At 46.1% G+C, this 20,510-nt stretch overlaps 4 protein-coding genes across 7 annotated transcripts in view; all 4 read right to left on the minus strand.

The window, feature by feature from the left end:
* Positions 1-4,230: 4,230 nt before the first annotated feature.
* Positions 4,231-9,931, minus strand: spop (speckle type BTB/POZ protein). Of its 2 annotated transcripts, none has more exons than XM_019883416.1 (10): positions 9,353-9,931; positions 8,046-8,239; positions 7,732-7,853; positions 7,494-7,645; positions 7,274-7,401; positions 6,823-7,000; positions 6,680-6,735; positions 6,368-6,490; positions 6,036-6,178; positions 4,231-5,500 (listed from the first exon to the last, which is right to left on the minus strand). In XM_019883416.1, exons 2-10 carry the CDS (start codon positions 8,121-8,123, stop codon positions 5,356-5,358), a joined length of 1,125 nt encoding a protein of 374 aa, XP_019738975.1. In that variant the 5' UTR covers positions 8,124-8,239; positions 9,353-9,931; the 3' UTR covers positions 4,231-5,355. The 2 variants fall into 2 exon arrangements, with proteins under 2 accessions (XP_019738975.1, XP_019738976.1); XM_019883417.1 differs by having other exon boundaries at positions 5,356-5,500; positions 8,046-8,207.
* Positions 9,932-10,014: 83 nt separating this feature from the next.
* Positions 10,015-14,358, minus strand: cenpt (centromere protein T). Of its 2 annotated transcripts, none has more exons than XM_019883409.1 (13): positions 14,049-14,358; positions 13,795-13,912; positions 13,580-13,721; positions 13,410-13,503; positions 13,182-13,318; positions 12,671-12,728; positions 12,436-12,575; positions 11,532-12,260; positions 11,097-11,363; positions 10,906-10,996; positions 10,647-10,817; positions 10,259-10,363; positions 10,015-10,184 (listed from the first exon to the last, which is right to left on the minus strand). In XM_019883409.1, the coding sequence occupies exons 1-13, from the start codon at positions 14,144-14,146 to the stop codon at positions 10,055-10,057; spliced, it is 2,280 nt and encodes a 759-aa protein (XP_019738968.1). In that variant the 5' UTR covers positions 14,147-14,358; the 3' UTR covers positions 10,015-10,054. The 2 variants fall into 2 exon arrangements, with proteins under 2 accessions (XP_019738968.1, XP_019738967.1); XM_019883408.1 differs by having other exon boundaries at positions 10,906-10,999.
* Positions 14,359-14,773: 415 nt separating this feature from the next.
* ndufa4b (NDUFA4 mitochondrial complex associated b) lies at positions 14,774-17,171 on the minus strand. Its single transcript, XM_019883418.1, has 4 exons — positions 17,013-17,171; positions 16,064-16,152; positions 15,915-15,975; positions 14,774-15,043 (listed from the first exon to the last, which is right to left on the minus strand). Exons 1-4 carry the CDS (start codon positions 17,058-17,060, stop codon positions 14,987-14,989), a joined length of 255 nt encoding a protein of 84 aa, XP_019738977.1. The 5' UTR covers positions 17,061-17,171; the 3' UTR covers positions 14,774-14,986.
* Positions 17,172-18,175: 1,004 nt separating this feature from the next.
* Positions 18,176-20,510, minus strand: part of LOC109523928 (protein FAM117A-like) — a 5,135-nt gene continuing 2,800 nt past the window's right edge. The window contains exons 5-8 of one of the 2 annotated variants that reach the window (XM_019883414.1): positions 20,309-20,437; positions 19,966-20,137; positions 19,737-19,890; positions 18,176-19,426 (exon numbers count right to left, since the gene is read on the minus strand). In XM_019883414.1, the coding sequence (XP_019738973.1) occupies positions 19,189-19,426; positions 19,737-19,890; positions 19,966-20,137; positions 20,309-20,437 (693 nt within the window). In that variant the 3' untranslated portion in view covers positions 18,176-19,188. Of the gene's footprint in view, positions 19,427-19,677; positions 19,891-19,965; positions 20,138-20,308; positions 20,438-20,510 lie in introns of both variants that reach the window. The other variant, XM_019883415.1, reaches the window with a different exon arrangement.

Raw genomic sequence — 20,510 nt, forward strand, 5'->3', positions numbered from 1 at the left:
CCCCCCCCCACCCCTTAATTTACCAGCCTGAAAATAGTTTTTTCAATGCCGTTCTACAGGTTGAAGGTCACAGTAATAGTTGAAAAAAAGAGAGACATAATTTATCTCGGTCACGTTATGATACACACCAAAGTTCAGGTGTTCTGGTCGGCTTTTCCTGACTTTTTTTTTTTTTTTTTTTGCTTTCCGTCCCATCTTAATTTCTGATTACAGTATTTTTTTTTCTTCTCATCCTTCCCGCTCACAAACAAACATCGTCGACAAGATCCCCGAAATGAACACGCAGAGAATGCAAGCATGGCAAGGCCAAGGTAGTTTCCCGTGTGTGTGTTAACAGATTTCGGGGCGCGCGCACACACACCTGAGGCGCAATGCGCTGCAGCGACTTGTCTGTGGGTGGTGTATGTAAAGCACACAGAGGGAGGGACGGGGTGGGGGGGGGGGGGGAAGACGGGGGGGTAAGCCGCGAGTCACAAGTGAAGAACGACTTTGAAGCATTTGTCATGAGGCCAAAGAAACTCCCCAAAATGCATTAAACCATCTTTCCCACGTTTGTTATTTTATTTCTTTTTTGGGGGAGGGTTGGGGGTGGGGGGGCTGGGTGAGCATTGAGCTAGCCAGACAATTGCAGGGCACATCTGGACAAGGTCAAACCGATTTGATCTATCATTAAATTGAATGGAATCAAACTTGGGTATAGTGTTACGACGCGCAGAGTATCGCTTTACGGTGGCATCTGTCATGACAAGGCCTTTTCAGACTAGTGAAGGGTGATAAAACTCCAAATCCCAAAAAGCACGAAGTCAGCCCAAACCCATTGTTCTCTTGCTCAACTGCTGCAGATTTCCGTCGCGACGGCACTAAGTGTCATGTTTGGCCGCGGTATCAACTGTCAGGGATCGGCCGCGGATCAAAGCGGGCCAGTGAAAAGATCAGGATTCCCCCCCCCTCCCCTGGGAGTTGTCGTGGGAGTGGCCCATTCGCCTCACGTGGGTAGCGAGGTTATTAGAGTTAACGAAAATAAAAACCAGAAAACAAAAGTGCATTGTCCATTTCCAAAAAGGGCCTCTGCAGTCAAACTACACAGAAAACAAAGAGAGTGATATGTTGTGTATTTCCTCCTATCTTTCTTTGGCTTGAAGGCCATTTGCTTTCTGCTAGGCCATATTCGCAAATACCGTTTGATGAAAAACATCGGCATCACTGTGTTTCATTGACGATCTCAAAATACTCACATGCATATCATCTTTATCCTCTGCGAAGAACACCAACACGACTGCAGCTCATTAAGTAGCTGAGAGCGGATCCATGTGCTGACATAGCCCCGTGGTTCTCAAAGTATGGTACTCGTACCACCGATGGTATGTGCGCTCCCACTCATGGTACCTGAAAGAATCAATCACATAAATGTTGAAACCGCGCATCATGCTATGGTGGCTTCAACGTTTGTTTGCTTGTTTTTTTTTTTTTTTTAATCCAGTACAATAATAGGGCCTTTGTAAAGTCCACTTCAATTGTATTTAACTTTTAGCATCAATAGATTTACATTTGGTACGTTAGATTGGAGATGCATCTATGCCAATTTCAATCGGGTTGATCATGCTCTTCCAAAGACACCAAGAGCAGATTAAGTTAGGAGCGATCGGCTGCCCAATTTATCTCATATGCTCGGTGATACGGATCTAATTTCAGCCTCTCAGTACCACAAACAGGAAGGAGAAGCTCGTCGATAAACAGCCCGTGGCCGCTCTGGTTGGAAGGGGGGGGGGGCTGTTAGGAAAGACAATATGATCCCCACAGTAGAAAGTGGGGGCAGGGGGAGTGTTATTGTCCACGGCAAACTATATCAACCTCTAATTCCTGTCATGAACCTAATTAGGATTTTGCGCATTTGCTTAAAACATTGTATGGAAAGGGAGAATACTCGGAGGTGAGCCTCACTCCTATTTAAAAATAGCATCGGTGAAAAAGTCAAAATAGTGTCAATCAAAAGTGTCATCTTTTCAGATGACAATTTGCGGCTCAGAATTCGAGTTTCAGATGTAAAACTGAGGCAGAGGAGGTCAAACATCAGCAGGGGTGAACCCGAGAGCACGGCACGCTGGAGAATTGATGATGAGGGACTCAGATTTAACCTGCTAAGCTTCAAACATCTTGTTCGTGTCAACATGCTGTCACTCAACTTTGTGTTTTGGCACCTCCTTTCTTCTTCTCCTGCTTTGGACCGATAACATGTCCTCAATTTTCCTCCGTCGTCTCCATCAGCAGTCCAATCAGAAACTATTATAGTTGGGGGGAAAAAAAGATTGTTAAAATATGACTCACCAAGCATGTGGATTCACTTAAATTGATGTTTGAGAGGAAGAAAGCAGAATTAAGTTTTCTGCAACATTTGAATTCGTTTCGTTGTTTTGTTCGTAGTTTCACCGCTTGGATTAGTGGCACAGCGCCCCCTTTTGTCACTGAAAGGGAGAGCATAATGTAGCGTTGACGTTAGCTGGCAGCCCAGCGATTGTTTTACTAAATTGCTCCCAGACAAAATATACGTTCCATCCCTTTCAAAAGCGCCTATGTCGCCTCCAGCCAGATCGTCTGGGTACAACTACGAAAACCGAACCTTGCTGGGATGTATCTGTTGTTGCAAACGCCAAACGAAACAGTTGTTTTGTCATCATTTTCATTTCAAATCAGTAGCGGTCAATCAATTTCTGCCTCCCAGAAGTACCCTGATGCTTACAGTCGAGGTTTATGCATAGATGACAGGCGGAGTAAAGATCATTTAAAACCGATGGAACAAATTAACTTTAGTGTGAAAAGTATGTTCAAAAGGAGTTCTCACTGTACGAGGTGGCCATGCCGCTTTTTAGCCCTCTTAACAAAGATATGTGAGCCAGTATGACAAGCAAATAAACTTGCAACAAACTGGGAAACTGTATTTTATGCTTTGTGAGGCCCCGCTTCTCACAGAACTCTGTCACTCTCATTTAAAAGCTTGCGAATGACTCATAGAACGCAGGATTCACCCTGCAACTGTTCTCATTTATTGATGCAACGATAACATGAAATGAGATGTTAGTTTTGCAAGTGATGAATTTAAATGCAAAATGGTGGACTTACTGGTTGCTCTTTGAAGACTCCAGCTCCATGAGCTCAAGGGCAACTAGCAGCCATGTTCCGTGAATGATAAACGTTTCGACTGCAGGCTTCTCACACGTGACTTTACGGTGATGAATTCTCTCCACAATCAGAAGACGCAACATCCATCGGTGTCAGGCGGCCACAATGGAAACTGTGGATTTAAAAAAAGAGAGAAACTCCAACACTTTTCAATGCCAACAGCTTGTTTCTCGAGCACTTCGCTTTGTTAATTGTTTGGACGTGTTCACTACCGAGCATATGTCAGGAGTGCAGTTTGGTGTCTCGTTTTTTTTTTTTTTGCATGATTATAAAAATGAACAGAAAACAGTTTTTGCAGCATCAGCGGAACCGGTGCCACTAGCGGTACACTGGATCTATCTCGTGGTGTCCAAAACACTACAAGTCCTCCATTGGATTTGTACTTGAACGGACCATCAGGCGTTGGACGTAATGTTGTGGCTGGTGAAGAGAGCGTCACGCTGCTGCCCTCTGCCGTTCACCCTGAACAACTGTAACGTTCAACGCTTGTTAACGTGACGGACAGCTATCAACTCCCAACTACACAATATGTAATTTTTTTGATTTGTTAAGCGACAAAATGTCGTTACAGTTACAGACAAAACAGTTACACTTTTTTAATTTAAAAAAATGTCACAAAAGTTGAACGTTATACTTTTTTGAATGTAAAATGAGCTGATCAGACTTGGTTTTTATTCAAAATTGTAAACTATAATTTGGGGGGAATTTAAATGATGATAGACAGGGTTGCGTGGGCCCTCCTCGGCCGAACATTTTTTGTTGGTGGCGCTCGGTGGCCTTGCAATCCACTCTTTAGCCACCAGACGGAGACATTTCACCCGATGTTCCGCGGTGCCTGGGTGATTTATTTGGTGGTTCTCAACGGCAGCTGGGGTTTGCACGAAACCTGCAGGCTACTTGAAGAAAGTGGAAAAAAAGAGTGAGCAAAAGCCATTGAGAACAGATTTATATATATATTTTTAAATGATATCATTAGGAGTAATTATTTGACTTTGCAAAACAAATTATTTGTAGTTCCATGTGAAGTATATTGAAAGGCAGACGAGGTTTGCATTCAATACAAAATAGTTATGGTTTATTCTTTTGGGAACAAAAAAAATGGCAAGAACTAAGTGTCACTTCTCATAAAGCAACAATATCTACAGGAAATAAACAACGATGGTTCCTTCTTAATTCAATGAGCACTTTTCCTCTCACTGGCAAAGAACAATTTAGGTGTTTCAGGGGTTGTTTTTTTTTCTTTTTCTTTCACATTCAGGTCACTTTTGAACATTAAAACGTGTTCATTTCATTTTAAATGGCCCTCAATCAACAAGCCCGTAAAGAAAAATAATGTTGAACGTTGGTATAAAATCTCAAAAACAATTGGGGGGGAAAATGCTGCACGTGCATGCATGAACATCGTTTTGAACGTTAAGACCTTGGGTTCAATTTGCTCCCAAGGCCCACAGGTGCACGGTGACATCCAGTTGTGTGGTGCTATTCAATGCCGTTTTAACTGCTTTTGTTTGAAAAATAAAATAATCACAGAAGTCGCCGATAAAGCATCTTTAAAGGGTATACTTGTCCTGCATGTTCAGTTAGTCCATGTGCTTTCCCAACAGTAGTTCCAACTTTACTGCTGATTGTTAAGGGGGCGGCCTGTGGATTTTTTTTTTTTTAGTGCAATTTTCCCACATTTGACTAGCCCTTTGGGTGCCGTTCATCTGGGTTCTCTCATGTCATCCTTCCTCGTGTCCTCTACGGCCTCCTCACCAAACACAAATAAGATCAAATGTTCAAGACCTCACGTGTGCTCGACGTCCGCTTTCCACAGTAGCAGGTTGTTGAAGGATTCCAGTCTTCACAAATGGGGGTGGGTGGGGGGGGGAACAAGAGCGCAACGTTGTACAGCACTAGCCACAGAGGAAAGTGCAGGTTTGTTTTTCTGTAAACGACAAATATCCACTTGCCTCTCCTCCCCCTCCTCCTCGCTCTTCCCTCCATCAAGAGAAGGGACTAAAATACAGCAGGTTCTGGATTGCAGGGGTGGGGGGGGGGGGGTATGGTTTCAGAAGGGGGAGCTCGGGGTAGAGGCTGTAGGTAGTGTAGTAACAGCAAAAAGGGGCAAAAGGTTCTCCATTTTTGTGGGCGTTCAGGGGGGACATTTGTGTGATGCGTTGAAAGCGGCGAGGCCCATTAGGATTGTTTGAGGCGCTTGCGCGGCGGTCCGAGGAAAGGGCACTGGGCCGAGGCCAGCGAGCGGTACGCTTCGGCCACCAGGTGAGGATGGGACTCCACCATGGACTTCCAGCCCGCCGTCTCCATCACCTCCGCGGCGTGGCTGGGAGATGAAGGGGGCGGGGGGGAACACACACAGGAAAGGGATGAAGTACATTGTTCATTTGGTCTCAAACCGAATGAGAGAATGCGACATGAGACTCTGGCACGTTTGGGTACACGAGCAGAAAATGAAAGACATGTCATCATCACACGCAAGGGAGTCAAGCGGCCCCGCTCTCTTCTGCGAGCGACAAGCTTATCTGACGGCCGGCTTCAAGTACGACGGCGTGACCGAGTTACGGCGACATTGGTAAGCGCGGCGAGACACAAAAGAGAGAAATGTGACACGTTGAAGCTGATTAAACAAGCGCGTACAAGTGCCGCGGGTGGCAGAAGTCCTCACACTCTGTACTTGGGTAAAAAAAAAGAATGAAAGCAGGGTGCAGGGGCAAGAAGTGGAAGTACCCATGTGTTTCAAACGCACGGAGTAAAAGTCCAAATCCTCCATACTCAGGTACAGCACAAATCCCCGTGGAACCGATTAAAACGGAGCAACAAAGCACGCGCACCGCTGGGAGTGTTTTGTGTGAACTCACTAGTTGATGAAGTCGACCGCCTGCGTTTTGAGCTGATCGGCGCTGTGCAGGTCGGCCAGGATGAGGATCTCGGCCGCGTTGTCCACCGACAGGCTGGTGCACAGCGCGTCCTCGCACATGACCTTCAATCTCTCCAGAGCGTACTGAGGAAAAAGCGGGACTCGGTGAATAAATAAGTCTGCTTCGTCAGTATTCGCGCGCCTGTTAGCTGTGGTGAGATCAGAGGCTTGTCGTGGCGTATCGATGCCACAAGCGCTCAAAACACAGAGGACCACAAAGCACAACATGCGGACGACCTCGTATTGTGAGGTCATCTTCCAGGGCGACCTTACTTTGTCGGCTGCGGCGAGCAGGTCGTCGGCCATCTTGTCAAGGTTGGGAGCTCTGTCGGTGTAGATGAAACACATCATCTCTTTGAAGACCTCGGGCTCGACGTCGTTGATTTCCACCCGGTTCTGACGAAGGGAAGACACGGGCAAATGTGATTCAACAACGAGGCTGCTCCTATTTCACGTCAGATGAAGAAAGTGGCTTTCTGCATTGCTTTCTCCGCAGAATCAATTTGGATTTTTGCCAAACAACAGAACAAACGCGCACTCAAAATAACTGCGGTGGAAGAATCGAAAAGCGGCCTCGCGGCTCACCTTTTTGCTCTCTTCCATCTCGTGTTCAAACATAGCGCTGAACACAGGCGAGCGCGCTGCGAGAAACAAGAACGAGAACCTGTGTGACTTACGGGAACGAGCGAGGATTTTCCGCCGCGCACGCGCGGGACTCATGTCACTACCTGCCAGGATGGCTTTGTGGGCCTGGAACTCTTGGCCGGCCACACATAGAGAACAGTCGGTGAAGCGCGAGTTCTCCCACAAGCCGCCCAGCTCGTCGGCGAGTCGGCAGTCGGGAACCTTCACCATATTCATGGTGTTCTGGCCGGAGATGTTGACCGAATCCTGCACCACGCTCACCTGCAATATACACACATGCGCGCGCATGACGGTCTCAATCGATGGCAACGCGGCGAGACGGAAGCACGAACAACTGTGAAATCGGCGAGAACTTGAGTGAATAAATATTTCGGATTTGGCGGCATAATTGTTACTTGCATCAAGCCTGCGACCCTTTGAATTCCCCACACCGTTGAATTCTTCATTTGACATGTTTTTCCAGGCCGTGTTTACTGTGGCCTCTGTCAGTTCTTGTTTCTTTGTGGGAGGGTGGGGGGGATAACGGCAGCATACCTCACAGAAAAGTGTGAGCTTGTCATCTGGCAGGAGACCGTTGGCTTCATCGAGGAGGAAGTCTCTCCGGATGAACTTTTTAAATCCCCAATCTTTCCCCTGCACAAAGCGATACGCCCTCTGGCTTTCTGCGTCGTCGGGAGGACAAAAAAAAAAAAAAAAAAACACACCGTCATCAGGCCATCTGAAGAAAAAAAACATCGGGTGCGATCCTGCTCACCCATGGCTTTGGTCTCCTCGCCCTTGGCGTTGAGGATGGAGAACTTGAACTTGGCTCGGACCTCGGCCTTTGGACAGCTGACCAGCAGCAGGTAGAGAGACAAGTAGTCTTTGCTCTCCTCGTCCAGGCCTTTGGGGTTCACACGCAAACACCTGAAGCGGAGGGCGGCGAAGTGGCTTTAACCTCAAGAAAAAAAAAAGTGCCTTGCGCTCTCATGTAAGCAGAGCTGCGCACTCACCACTTCAGCTTGTCATTGGCCCCCGAAGAGAATGTGGAGCTCTTGATGACCTCGCCCATCTCCTCACGGCAGAAGCTGAAGTTGTTGATGGTCCACATGTACGAGAACTTCACTACTTTGATCTGCACAAGAAGCACCGCCAACCACCCAAAAACAAGCAAACATCTCAGTCAAAGAAATTATGTTGAATACAAAATTCTTATCTGGCAGTTAAACATTTGAAATTCCCCAACGCCGCAACAAGAGGTGCCACGTCTAACACTTGACCCGAACTTGTGCTGCGTTCAAAGCAAAGTTCAAAGATGTCGCATTACCTGCGTGTAGCACCAGCTCTCAGCCACAGGCCCGCTGGACATTTCCGCCGGGGGAGGGGGACTCGGAACTCTTGACATTGCCAGCGTGACGGAAGGTGTTGGTCTCGACTGAAGGAGAAAAGCGCTATTTGCACGCACTCAGCGCTCGGTCCAAAAGTCCATCTGCAGCAGAACCGGACGGACGCGGTTCGCCCCTTTTACAGACCACAATGACGACAGGATCAATCAAAACTGTGTGTCAGCCCAGCTTTCACGTTCATGCCATTGTGCTCACATTCGGGAAATAAGTCATGAGGTAGGCGTTTGGTGGTTCCCCTAACTCTGCGGGGATTTTCACACTGACCAAAAAAAATATCTATATATATCACAGATCCCAATCCCAAAAAAAATCTAAATGTGAAAGTTTTTCTGTGATATGAATTGATTTATTCGCGCACAACTTGCGTGAACCCGCTGTTGCTGCGGCACCTGTGGTGATGGTTCAAACGGTCTATTATGTCTGGCAAGAATTCTATCAATATTGCTCAAATGCCTCTTCCGCTGTGCGATTTGCTCTTTACTGTGTATTTCAACAACCTATGCAGTGCTCATTCATTCTCATCTGAGGAGCCCAGACTAACTTATTTTACTTGGAGCACAGAACCCGCGAGCTTGAAGTTGGGGCGCACACACACACACACACACACACACACACACACACACACACACACACACACACACACACACACACTGTAAATTGACTGGCAAAGTTAATGTTCATCCCACTCAGTTTCACACAATAAATGGCCTTAAGTGTGGAGCACAAGTTTGTCAGCCACGGAAAATATTCAAGAAGTATAATCAGCGAATGTAATGGTTGCACTGGTGCACGTACATGAAAATTGCAGTTGCACTGTCTCCAATTTTAGGGGAGCGCGCCTGTGTGTGTGCGTGTGTGTGTGTGTAAGGGGTGACAGTTAGCAGGTAGGCAACCTGCTAACACCAATTGACAATCATGTCCCCGTTTTGAAAAAAACGTTTCAACATTTCAGCCGCGATGGCTACACGTGAGAGTGGTGGGGAAAGAGCACTAAATGACAAGGTGAAAGTTGAAGCATTTGAAGCGAGTTGTTAAGTGGCGAGGGACTGTCAGCACGCGAGCTAACTTCAATCACGGAAGCTAGCCGCTAGTTAGCCACCTAGCCAAGACAAGCGAAACGCCTCGCAAATTGCACAAGTCGCAACTCGAGAACACGCCGCAACGGGCTCCGCCGCGTTGTTTTGAAGCTGTGCGTGTGGCGGCTGGTGTGATTTGTGGACGGTCTTACCTCTTGTTTTAAGCTCGCTAGCTTTCCGGGACCCTTGTGTTGTTGTTAGCTATTAAGTGGCAGACCTGAACCGTGTGACGTCACCAGGAGAGCCGTGCTCGTTTGGCCACCGTTCTTCTTATTTTACAAATAAAACTATTACTCTGCTTATTTGGTGTTAAAAGTTTAATAACGATGACTTGATGTTATCACACGATGGTATGTTAGTGGATACAATTAATCTGCTGTGTAATATAGTTCTAATACTGTACTACAATATTACCACGAGTGGTAACAGGCTCCCTCTAGTGCTGCAAGAAAGAATCACAAGTATTTGCGAGAATCAGTTTCCTGAAGTTATGGACACAAATTGAAATATTTGGAAGAATAAACACTGTATAAGCAAACTTTATTGGATTTTTAAAGACTAATCACTCATTTCTCTCACATTGTGAATCATTTATACACAACACTTTACAACCCCCCCCCCCACAAGTGTTTGTTTGTTTTGTTTTGTTTTAGTTTTATTGAACAGAAATCACCCTCAATGTTGATAATTCATCTCTTCATTTTGGGGACGACGACGTTCCCGCTGCTTGCTACGGGTCTCACATTGTGAATTCTTTTATAAACACCATTTTACACCCCCCCCCCCCACAAGTGTTTGTTTGTTTTGTTTTGTTTTAGTTTTATTGAACAGAAATCACCCTCAATGTTGATAATTCATCTCTTCATTTTGGGGACGACGACGTTCCCGCTGCTTGCTACGGGGATGAGGAGCTTGCGCTGCTCCATGCGAAGGTATTTTTCAATCAGCACTTCCACTGGCACTTTGTTGTTGACATGACGCTGCCTGCAGCATGAGCACGTTGACAATTTGACGCATATTGCAGGCTGCCACATCGAACACGTGAAACAAGGAGCTACCTTTTCAACAGCAGAACGGCATCTTCCACCTCAATGGTTTTTCTCGCGGCGTGATTGGCAAACGTTTCCAGGTCCTCCGCCATCCGATCAAGGAATTTCTCCATTCTGATTTTTAAAAAAAGGGTAAATGACAGCAGCCAGCAGTTACCATTCCCGGCTAGGATGCTCAATGCAAAGTTATTTATTTAATTAACTCTTTTTTAGTTTATGTGACTAAAATTGAATGGCGTATGTTTGCACACACAAAAACAAACAAAAAAAAAAAAACGGCAGCATGAGAAAATATGACTACCTTGGCGGAGGCAGTGAGGGTGGCGTAATCAACATGGTGTGCCCCATTGAATGTACTTCCAAACGTGGACCGTTTCAAATACTTGCGGGTACTTACGCGTCCCTTAAGACAGGGTAAACATCCGCAGAGACCCTGGTTTTGGCAAAGTGGCGAAACGTGCTCATAAGGTAGCTCTTGGGAAGGCCAACGCCGTTCTGCGCCGCCGCGCCACTTCTCCGCTTTCTCGCTCGTTTTGGTTTGGCTGGTGGTAGATCTTCAGTAGAAGTACTGATGGTGCATGAGGGATGATCATCAGAGAAAAATGCCAATTCATTTTGGGGGTAAAAATAATAATCGTTTTAAGAGTACAGCTTGCCTGGCTTGAGGCTTCAATATGGTGGGCGCAGTCGGATATGGGAGTTCAAAAGTCTTCCTTTTCTCGTGAACGAATGCCGGAGTCTTCATGTCTGCTGATGTTGAAACATTTTTCGTTCCATTAATATTCCGAAGTCATACACATTTTTAAACAGCTCACACTGAATGAGAGAGACACAGACAGAGAGAGACCTTTGGATTTTTGGTCGTCTTCCTCATCGCAGTCTTCCTCCTCCAACTCGTCCCCATATTCGGTGGGCTCCGCGTCCTCAGCAGGGGGCCCCTCATCGGGCTGTTTGCGGTTTTCGTCGCCGTTGCTCACCTCCAGAAGATGAAAAGAGTTCACGTCACCAGCGCCTTCCTGCGCAGGGCTTGACGATTCCTGGTCCGTGTCTCGACCGCTTTCAAGGCTGTGGGAATCGCTGGCTGGATGGGTTCGGTTCTTGACCTCTGAGCTGCCTGCACACCACAGGTCCCACATATCATTTAAATGTAAGTGTTCAACTTAAAAGTTAAATACAAATGAACTGCACTTGGGGAGTGATTCTTTGGTGTACCACTACACACTTTGAGTTTTTCAGATCTAAGTTTTGCATAAGATGTGAGTATGGATGTGTAGGTTCTTACCAGGCTCCATGGCCTCATCCTCTGCAACAGGCACGACAAGTGCGCCCTCGGATCGATGAGCTCGCCGTTCCTTGTGTTGCACATCATGATCTCTTTCCTCCTCCTCTTCATCAGCTTCATCTTCCTCCTGCTGCCGCTGCCTGTCATTCTCCACTTCGGCCGCGTCGCTTTCCTCAGACCGAGAGGGGGCAGCGACCTGCTCTTCAGTCTGAGAATCAACCACGCCTTCGGTTTCCGAGTCAACGCCAGCCTCCTCCTCTTCAGATGTCATGGCGGCCTCCCCCTCTTCTGCAGATGCTTCTTCATGCTCCGTTTCTTCAGTTTGAGAATCCAGAGCGATCCCTTCCACTTCCCCTTCCTTGTTGTCTTCTTCCTCAGGTTCCAATGCGGCTGCATCACCCTCAGATTGGGAAGTCGCCGCTTGGTCTTCATAATTGGCGGTGGCCCTCCTCGCCTGGCTCTCAGACACCTCCGGGAGTTGAGGCCCGGCGTCGGGCTCTTTCTGCCCATCCTGCTCCGACACCCTCTGAAGCTGAGACGCCAGGACCGTGGCCTTGTCCTGCGTGGCGACCGTGGAGAGGTCGGGGGCGGCGGTGGCGTCAGGCTTGGCATAGAGGGCGGTGTTGCAGTGGATAATGTCAGCGGTAACTTCCAGGTCACCCAACTCGCTCAGACCCAGAGTGATGGTCTCACCGAGGCCGGGCTCCCCCTGCATAGAACCGCTCGCTCCTGAGAGGGGGAAAAAATGGAGTAAGCAGACCAAAATAGAGATTAGCAATAACAGTTGAAGAATTTCCCCCCAAAATAAATGAATCAATCATGCATCGAACATGTTTTTCCAAGTGATATCAGTTAAGAGGAGCTGGAGATGAAAAGAGGATAGACAGAAAAAAAGCTCAATCACCGTGATCTAAATGCATCTTATTTACGGCATCACCAAACTCATGTTCAGTGATTATTTGACGGGAAGATATTCTCCTCCGCAGGCCTTTTCTCTCGGACTGATCATTCACAAAGGGCGTTTTTAGACTCAGCGAAGAGGAGCTGGAAAACACAGTAGGACAGGTTGCCAAGTTACCATTATGTCATTGGAACAGTGACAATGCTTCGAAGACGGAAAAGAAATGGTGTCGTCATACTTTGACAACGAAAGCGAGAAATCGCCTCGCGTCGATTTGTCCTCTTCATTTTCAGCATCTGTTTGCACAGGAAGCCGACAGTCAAGCAAATGATCAGATTGCAGGACAGGGAATGCTCGCATATTTTCCCATTTTGGGGAGGAACCTATCTTTCATGATTTGCCGTTATAGCTCCATTTGTTGGTGCTACTCACTCCACTCGGCAACAGAGACTCTCCGCTGATGCGGACAAATTTATATACGCGAGTTTTATTGTAAAATGCAATAAATATACTCGAGAAACCGAAAGGCATGGCTTGGCCGTTTGTCCAGTGGCATTCGGCAACATCGCTCAGTGTACAGTTGGCCTTTGTTCTCTTTTTCAGAGGTTACACTACCATGATGGACGATGTTAGCTTATTAACATTAACATTGTCATGTCACATCATGTTTTACAAAGATGAAATGAATTCACAAAGTCAAATGGCACTATTTGGTGTCGACCTTCAAATCACAACAACTTTCACCTCACCATCATCATGTTTGAGGCGCTCTTCAAAGGCGGTTACGCTGAAGCTGCGATGTGGTCTCTTCCTCTTCAATCCTTTTGCCAAGCTCGCTGCCATGTTGGACGTTAAATTGGGCAGGTCCAAGCCAGACAGCTCAATGCTTAAAACGGAAACAGCGACCTTTTGTGTCTTATTTTGCATTATGAATACAGATGTTGGGGAAACTAGCAAGAAACGCACATATTGCTCACCTTGGATGCTCGCTGGCAATGCTGGAGTCCGCTGAAGGCAGCTGCGGCTTCATTGGCGCAGCTTCATCATGAACCACAGGTGACTTGGTTGGTTCTGAAGAACACCACAAAGGATGTTGTGAAACAACCCAGAGGCACCATGTGAGGTTTTGCAGGAGTGTCACGTGCACCTGTCTGGAGGATCTTCAAGAGAAGGTGCCTTGGCGTGTCTGCCTCGTCAAATGACATGGAGGACGAGGCCGATGTGATTGCCGTTTTCAACCGGACGGAGGCAGATCTTTTTGTCGGTGGCAGAGATTGCCTGGATATGCTCTGGAAAGAATAGTTGTCGTTGAAAAGAGCAGACGACCCCCGCAAGTACTGCGCTGTGAGGCGCTTTCCTCACCTCACGCATCTTATGCCTCATACTGCGCCTTATGATGTCCTGCGGGGTTCGTGCAGGTCCATCTTTGGCTCTCGTTCTGGTGCTGCGAGTTAATGAGCACCTCTGCTCTTTGGAAACACTAAAAGTAAAGACGGATGATCAATCCATGTGGGGGAAACATAAACATTGCTTTCAACGTCAATTGTCGCGTTATATGTAAACAAAGGCGGGGAGTGGGGGTTAAATGTAATCAGTAATGAAGTTGTTTTCCTGACCTGCGGGTGACTGGAGTCCTGAGTGGCTCGGTCCTGAGAATATGTCGGAGAAGAACCCGAGGAGACAAGTTCTCCGTCGAATCCATCTCGACGGACATGCCGCTTGCTTACCTGAGCTTACTTGCTTTTCCTGGCAATGTGCTCACGATAAATCGGGGGCGAAGCAAGTGACTAATTTTTGACAGTCAGTACCCAAAAATAGTAAGTTTAAGACGCAGCGTCTCACGCTTGAAATTGGGGTAAAAATAGCTTAGCCACCCATTTGAACGGACGTTGACGTTTAGGATCCCGCGTTATTTTGAATTCATCTCGCGCGATTTAACTTCTTCCGCTTCCTGCTCTTCTTCGTCTGGTCTTCCTCTCCTTCATGTCAATGGTTTAACATGGAATATGACCACTTACATGGACCTACGCGATTAAAACGTATACAGTATTAACAATATTTTGTACATATTTGGTGATAAAATACGAGAGTGAAGTTATGTTTTCTGAACACACTTTCGGTGTAACGGGCTATGAATTCGGTAAATGCAACACTGGCATCGCGTGGCCAGAATCGGAATTGCAGGTAGAGAAGGCGAACGCGCTGCTCTGTGTTGCGGTTGAATACATTTGTTATTAAATGCGCCCCATGACAAGAATGATATGTGTAATGTACCTAAGTGTCAATTGACTACTATTGTCATATTCTCTTAATCCTCCAGTCTTCAATGAAACGAGAAGAGTGATCTCAATACTTTTTTAATAAATTACAACACAGGAAAATTCAAAGTGAATTGTTCAGTCAAACAGGTGCTTTCCTGTTTTATTTATACAGTCACCGATAAATGATCCCCCCCATCACATCTAACATATGCATTGATTAGATGACAGCAGCACAAATTTTCAGTCAGCGTTGTGCAAATGCTCCACGGGGGACGACAGTATCACAGATGGGTTTAGAAATCGGGCCTGTCCTTCTTCATCTTGGAGTAGTCCATGTTTATGGTGAAAAGCTGGAAAGACACACACACACACACACACACACACACACACACAACAGATATATGAAGTAGGCAATATGAACTTTGAGGCATGATAAGAGAGAACATTGGCTGTGCAGTAGAAAGAAAATGAATAGATTCAATAAACTGCTTTGTAAGAAAAAAATAAAAAGAAAACTTTACCTTTTATGGGAGGGGTATTTTGATTTTTTCTTATTTCACTCAAACACAATTCAGAAAAAAACATGATTTGGCTGTGATGTCTTCATTTGTAAAGGTTCATACCTTGTACTGCTGATTGGCCTCCATTTTGTTCCAAGGCTCTGGGTTGTTCTTGCGATCCCAACTAACAAATGGAAAATAGCATTTTTTTCCCTTTAAACTAAGCAATATGTTTTGAACACGAGGTTGGGGAAGTAATCACAGGGACTTACGAGACATCAGGATTCTTCAGCGCCAGTCTGCCAAGGTACAGCATGCTCATTGTTGCCCCACCACCGATGAAGATGAACAGTGGGATGAGCTGATGAAGAAAAGGGTCATTGCAGTTCAATGCCAAGTTTGGGACAGCAAGTTTTATTTTATCCATCATCAGGCAGCCCAAATTTCTTGGCCTTTTGAGTTGTGTATTTTTTTCTCAATACACACACACACAACAGATATGAAGTAGGCAATATGAACTTTGAGGCATGATAAGAGAGAACATTGGCTGTGCAGTAGAAAGAAAATGAATAGATTCAATAAACTGCTTTGTAAGAAAAAAATAAAAAGAAAACTTTACCTTTTATGGGAGGGGTATTTTGATTTTTTCTTATTTCACTCAAACACAATTCAGAAAAAAACATGATTTGGCTGTGATGTCTTCATTTGTAAAGGTTCATACCTTGTACTGCTGATTGGCCTCCATTTTGTTCCAAGGCTCTGGGTTGTTCTTGCGATCCCAACTAACAAATGGAAAATAGCATTTTTTTCCCTTTAAACTAAGCAATATGTTTTGAACACGAGGTTGGGGAAGTAATCACAGGGACTTACGAGACATCAGGATTCTTCAGCGCCAGTCTGCCAAGGTACAGCATGCTCATTGTTGCCCCACCACCGATGAAGATGAACAGTGGGATGAGCTGATGAAGAAAAGGGTCATTGCAGTTCAATGCCAAGTTTGGGACAGCAAGTTTTATTTTATCCATCATCAGGCAGCCCAAATTTCTTGGCCTTTTGAGTTGTGTATTTTTTTCTCAATACAATTAAAAATAGATCTATTGATCTATCGATATTTTGTACATGAAGGATGTTCATTATTTAAGCCATAAATTAATGCGCAGAATAAACATTAGAAATTCCAAATAATGAAACACAGAGCTCAAGACAATCTTTCTGTTTCGTGGAAACGTTAGAGCAGATTGAAACAAAAAAATCTTATTTTTGAGGGGGAAAAATGTCCTTGCGTAAATATGCAAGTGCAGGCCTTGCGTCATGTTTATCTTGGGAATACACAGGGCATAAAGTACAGGGGCAGTAAGGTACATACGTGCAGCTGGCTGCAACATAAATGGCCGTGGGGCTATCATGTATTGTATGTCTTGGGAAAAAGCATTTTTTATTTTCTCATTTTATTATTTATAAAATCGTCACTGTGATAACAGAGCTAAGCATAGAGACTACCGGTATGCTGATTGAAATATAGACATTTATCATCGGCCTACACTTATTTTCCCACTGGTCTCAGGGGCTATACGAAATACACGTTTATATATGTGATTAATGTCCTGCAATTATTGTTCAAATGTCTAGATTAATGTAAAACCCGATTGTAGATGAATAGGTTTTCATAAACATCAGCACCATTGAGAGTGGCTTTCAAAGAGGACGGTGCTGCTTTGGGCTCGTCCTTTAGCCACGCCAATGAGGCACCTTTCAATGTCACCGGGTCATTTAAAAAAATCAAATTTGATCAATTCAACGTGACGAGGTACACACTCACAGCTGGATGGTTCCTGAGCTGCTTCGCGACGGTCCCGAGCATCGACATGGTGACACTGACCGGCTCCGGGGATCAATAAACGGCAAGGCTGTCCGGTCACGACGGCAGGTTTCACTGCGGTAAAATAAGTTTCCAGTTTTCCGACACGCCGGAAGGACCCTTGAAGTAGACGCCGCACCTCCTTGCAACTCAGCCAATCAGCACGCGCAGAAGGCAACAGCTGGCGACGTGACACACGTGACCGCCGCTTAAAAATATTTAAGCGGTGAGTGGCTCGTTTGGGAGCTCATTACAACAAAAAATAAAAGATAATTAAGACATAAGACGTCATAGCGTGGGTGCCCTCCACTGACCATATATGGATGGCGCGGATGCCTCGAACATCTTCACCTCGTGTTGGAATTAATACACAATTTTTGATTGATACACAAACGTGATTGACATTTTTGTCATTAATTTGGGCTGAAATCTGAAAAGCAGTTGTGTGAAGGTTAAGACAACAATCTGAACACTTCAAGTCCAGATAACAGTCCCACTTCCTGTTCCTTCAAAATTCAAAGTACTTGCCGAGAATCCAGTGCTTTGGCGTCATCCCCATGTTCCTCATAGCCACAAGAGAACATATTTGCATGTTTATCCCAGGACCGTTTGTTGTCAGTGACGTATTAACCGCCAAAGGCCTCAAGTGTGCCCATTTTAAGGCATTCAGTCACAGCAATAGCAAGCCTCAGCATTTCCACGACGTTATGAGTAAAAGGACATCTTCATTTCAGCCGTTCTGGTAGGCTTTTTCTGCATTTTATGTTTTCATTTATTTGGCCGAGCATGAATGTTTTGAGTGTTGTTTTCAATCTGCTCGTAACTGCCTCCACCTCATCGAAGGCCTGACTTCCAGGTGTAGAAAAACAGGCCTACGCCTAATGCAGCCAACCTTGGTGTCCTCGGACCATAAAATCTACTGAAACGTGGGGAAAATAATTACACCAAAAACCAGTGTTGTGAACGCTTTTAATACGTCACAACAAGGCTGCATGCATCATCAATGCTCTAATTCATGTGGGCAGAACACAGTACCTGAGATGACAGAAGCCCTCCCCCCAGCATCCACACCACATTGAAAGTGAGCCCATATTTGGGGGAGGGACACATTGCAGTTGATATACAATTCAATGGATACTAAAACTTAAAAAGTTCAGACTTCTGCTCATTCCGCACGCACATATACAAAACCAGACTAACGTATGGAAGCAAGGGTATCATCTCTGAATAAAACCCTTTCTTGGAAGTGCATTAAAAAAAAAAAAAAATCAATCTTATACAATATTTTTCATAACACCTGTCTTGATTATACAGACAAAACTAAAACAGGCCTTTTTTTTCAGTTTGTATTTTTTAGCTTATTTTGCAGGTTATGTGAGGAATGAAAAAAAGGTATGGAAACTACAAAAGTACAAAAGTGAATGTAAAAAAAAAAAAATTGCAAAAGGAGCAATTCGGATTGTGCAAATGTGTCTACCAGGAAATACAACTACGGCACCTTGAAAAGAGGGAAATGACAATGGCTATACCACTAAAACTGGTTAGGTGGGCAACTACATCTAGAAACACACCATTGGGAAACTTTTCCTTTTTGTAACTGAGCAACATGTGAACACGTGTCCTCCCCTCACTCCTCACTACACAAACTGTTTAAAGCAGGAATGTGTACGCCAAACTTTGCAAGTTTCTTTTCAGCCAGCAATCATCATCAAAGTGTGAATGAGAAGAATCCCAAATGATTTGTCACGCTTTGTACGCCAGCGGTTGTGAGGGTAAACATACAGGATGGCGAGACCCCGATAAATAACCTTTTGTGGACTTGGAAAAAAAGGGAGTGTGTGTGTGTGTGTGTGTGTGTGTGTGTGTGTGTGTGTGTCAGTCAAGCAGCAACATGTCTTCAAAGAGACCATCCCACCTCTTGCACTCATGTTTGGCCAAAAGTGAATCTTTGGATCTCTCTCTCTCTCTCACTCTCACACTCACACACACAAACTCCTCTTTGGATTGATTACTTTCCAAAGTATGATTTTTTTGTTTGTTTTTTTTAATAAACATTTCACACCCAGACCGAAAAGGAAGCTAGCTTTCCTAAATTAAAGCAAGAGCAACCACTACTGGAGAAAAGTAGGAGCTTTGATTAGACGGCGTCAGCGCGCGCGTAGCCGTGGCCGGAGGTGACGGCGGAAGAATCGAGGGGGTTGCGAGTGGCTCCCTGGCTCGCGACGGACAGGCTGCAGAAGAGCATGTCCATGGAGGGCAACAGCGGCTCAAGGAGGCTGACGGGGCAGAAGGCGGAGCCCCCATGGGGGGTAAAGTTTACCTTGTTGGGGTCCGGGCAGAAGGAGACGGGCACTGGCCTTGGCTGCTTTGAAGTGCTGAAAGAAAGGACATTTTACAGCTGTCATTTTAACACCGGGAGATGCCGCCATATTTTTGCTCACCGTTATCATACTGCAAGAATCCAATATCGGCCCTGGAAATGGAACTTATTTTTATCCTTATCCGGGAGTTGAGAATGCTACAATTAAAGTATTAACAGTTGAAGCTTTTATGATGCCTGCAATCAATGAGTATACTTGACATTGCAGCTCATGGAGGGAGGACAAACAACAACCTTCCACCGCACTTGTAAAATGTCCGAGGCCTATCACACACAAGCGGCAAGTATGAAGCACGAGGATGCACCTGGTCTCCTCCCAGACTCGGACTTTTTCGCAGCCCTCGGGAGGTTCTCTCTGGAAGCAGCAACTCTTGTTGGGTCCGGGCGAGGACGAGTTGAGCAGAGCCAGAGAGGGGTCGGCCTCGCTCAGGGATGACGGCGGGGACAGGAGATCCGAGCCTGTATACAGTCAGGGTGACGGTTCAGAAACGCCGGCGTCGTGACACCAGCAAGTGAGTCGGGAGCTACGGCCACCTTTCCGCATGTCCGGAGGGGCGTCGTCGGCTGCGGAGGCGGGCGAGGAGCCCGGCGAGGGCGAGGCCGAAGACGGCGAGGGGGGCGTGGCGGAAGCCGGGTCGCTTTGAGATCCGCTGCTGCAGCTCTGCGGCGGCACAGGAGCACGGTGGCCGTCCGGGACCTCCAGAAGCTGAAAAGACACCACGCAGAATCAACACCTGATCATCAAGCTCTTGATTTTGTTTTTATGATCACGATTGGAATCGCTCAAACTTAGCGGCGCGCAACAAAGCCCAACCCAAGTTCATATATGCTTGGCCTAACAACAATAAAATAAGTGTGCCAAGCATTTTTGCGTCACCTGATGCTGCCGATGTCCTGGCTGACAGACGAACATGCCTTCCAGCTCTTGGTTGAGACCCTCGACGCTGCAGCGCAGCCGAGGCACCAGCGTGGACAGGGGAGCCAGTGGGATGGGAACGGGCTGAGTCTGAAGACACAAACAGGTCCCATTTGCCCAGAATTTTTCTAAACAGACAGCATTTAAAGTTGTCGGGGCGGGG

Source organism: Hippocampus comes, unplaced genomic scaffold (genome assembly GCF_001891065.2).
Source record: "Hippocampus comes isolate QL1 unplaced genomic scaffold, H_comes_QL1_v1.1 scaffold367, whole genome shotgun sequence".
NCBI lineage: Eukaryota > Metazoa > Chordata > Actinopteri > Syngnathiformes > Syngnathidae > Hippocampus > Hippocampus comes.

What these genes read in the sequence shown, in the direction of transcription:
- spop (XM_019883416.1), bottom strand. Translation starts at nt 8,123, where the DNA reads ATGTCAAGAGTTCCGAGTCCCCCTCCCCCGGCGGAAATGTCCAGCGGG. An exon ending in CGAGGAGACCAAAGCCATGG is followed by an intron (nt 7,402 to 7,493) that starts GTGAGCAGGATC and finishes CCGACGACGCAG; the next exon opens with AAAGCCAGAGGGCGTATCGC. An exon ending in GCGGTCGACTTCATCAACTA is followed by an intron (nt 5,501 to 6,035) that starts GTGAGTTCACAC and finishes TTCATCTCCCAG; the next exon opens with CCACGCCGCGGAGGTGATGG.
- cenpt (XM_019883408.1), bottom strand. Translation starts at nt 14,146, where the DNA reads ATGTCCGTCGAGATGGATTCGACGGAGAACTTGTCTCCTCGGGTTCTT. An exon ending in GCGCCTCAAACATGATGATG is followed by an intron (nt 12,729 to 13,181) that starts GTGAGGTGAAAG and finishes CTGTGCAAACAG; the next exon opens with ATGCTGAAAATGAAGAGGAC. An exon ending in ATATTGAAGCCTCAAGCCAG is followed by an intron (nt 10,818 to 10,905) that starts GCAAGCTGTACT and finishes ATGCACCATCAG; the next exon opens with TACTTCTACTGAAGATCTAC.
- ndufa4b (XM_019883418.1), bottom strand. Translation starts at nt 17,060, where the DNA reads ATGTCGATGCTCGGGACCGTCGCGAAGCAGCTCAGGAACCATCCAGCT. An exon ending in CTGAAGAATCCTGATGTCTC is followed by an intron (nt 15,976 to 16,063) that starts GTAAGTCCCTGT and finishes TCCATTTGTTAG; the next exon opens with TTGGGATCGCAAGAACAACC. An exon ending in AGGCCAATCAGCAGTACAAG is followed by an intron (nt 15,044 to 15,914) that starts GTATGAACCTTT and finishes GTGTCTTTCCAG; the next exon opens with CTTTTCACCATAAACATGGA.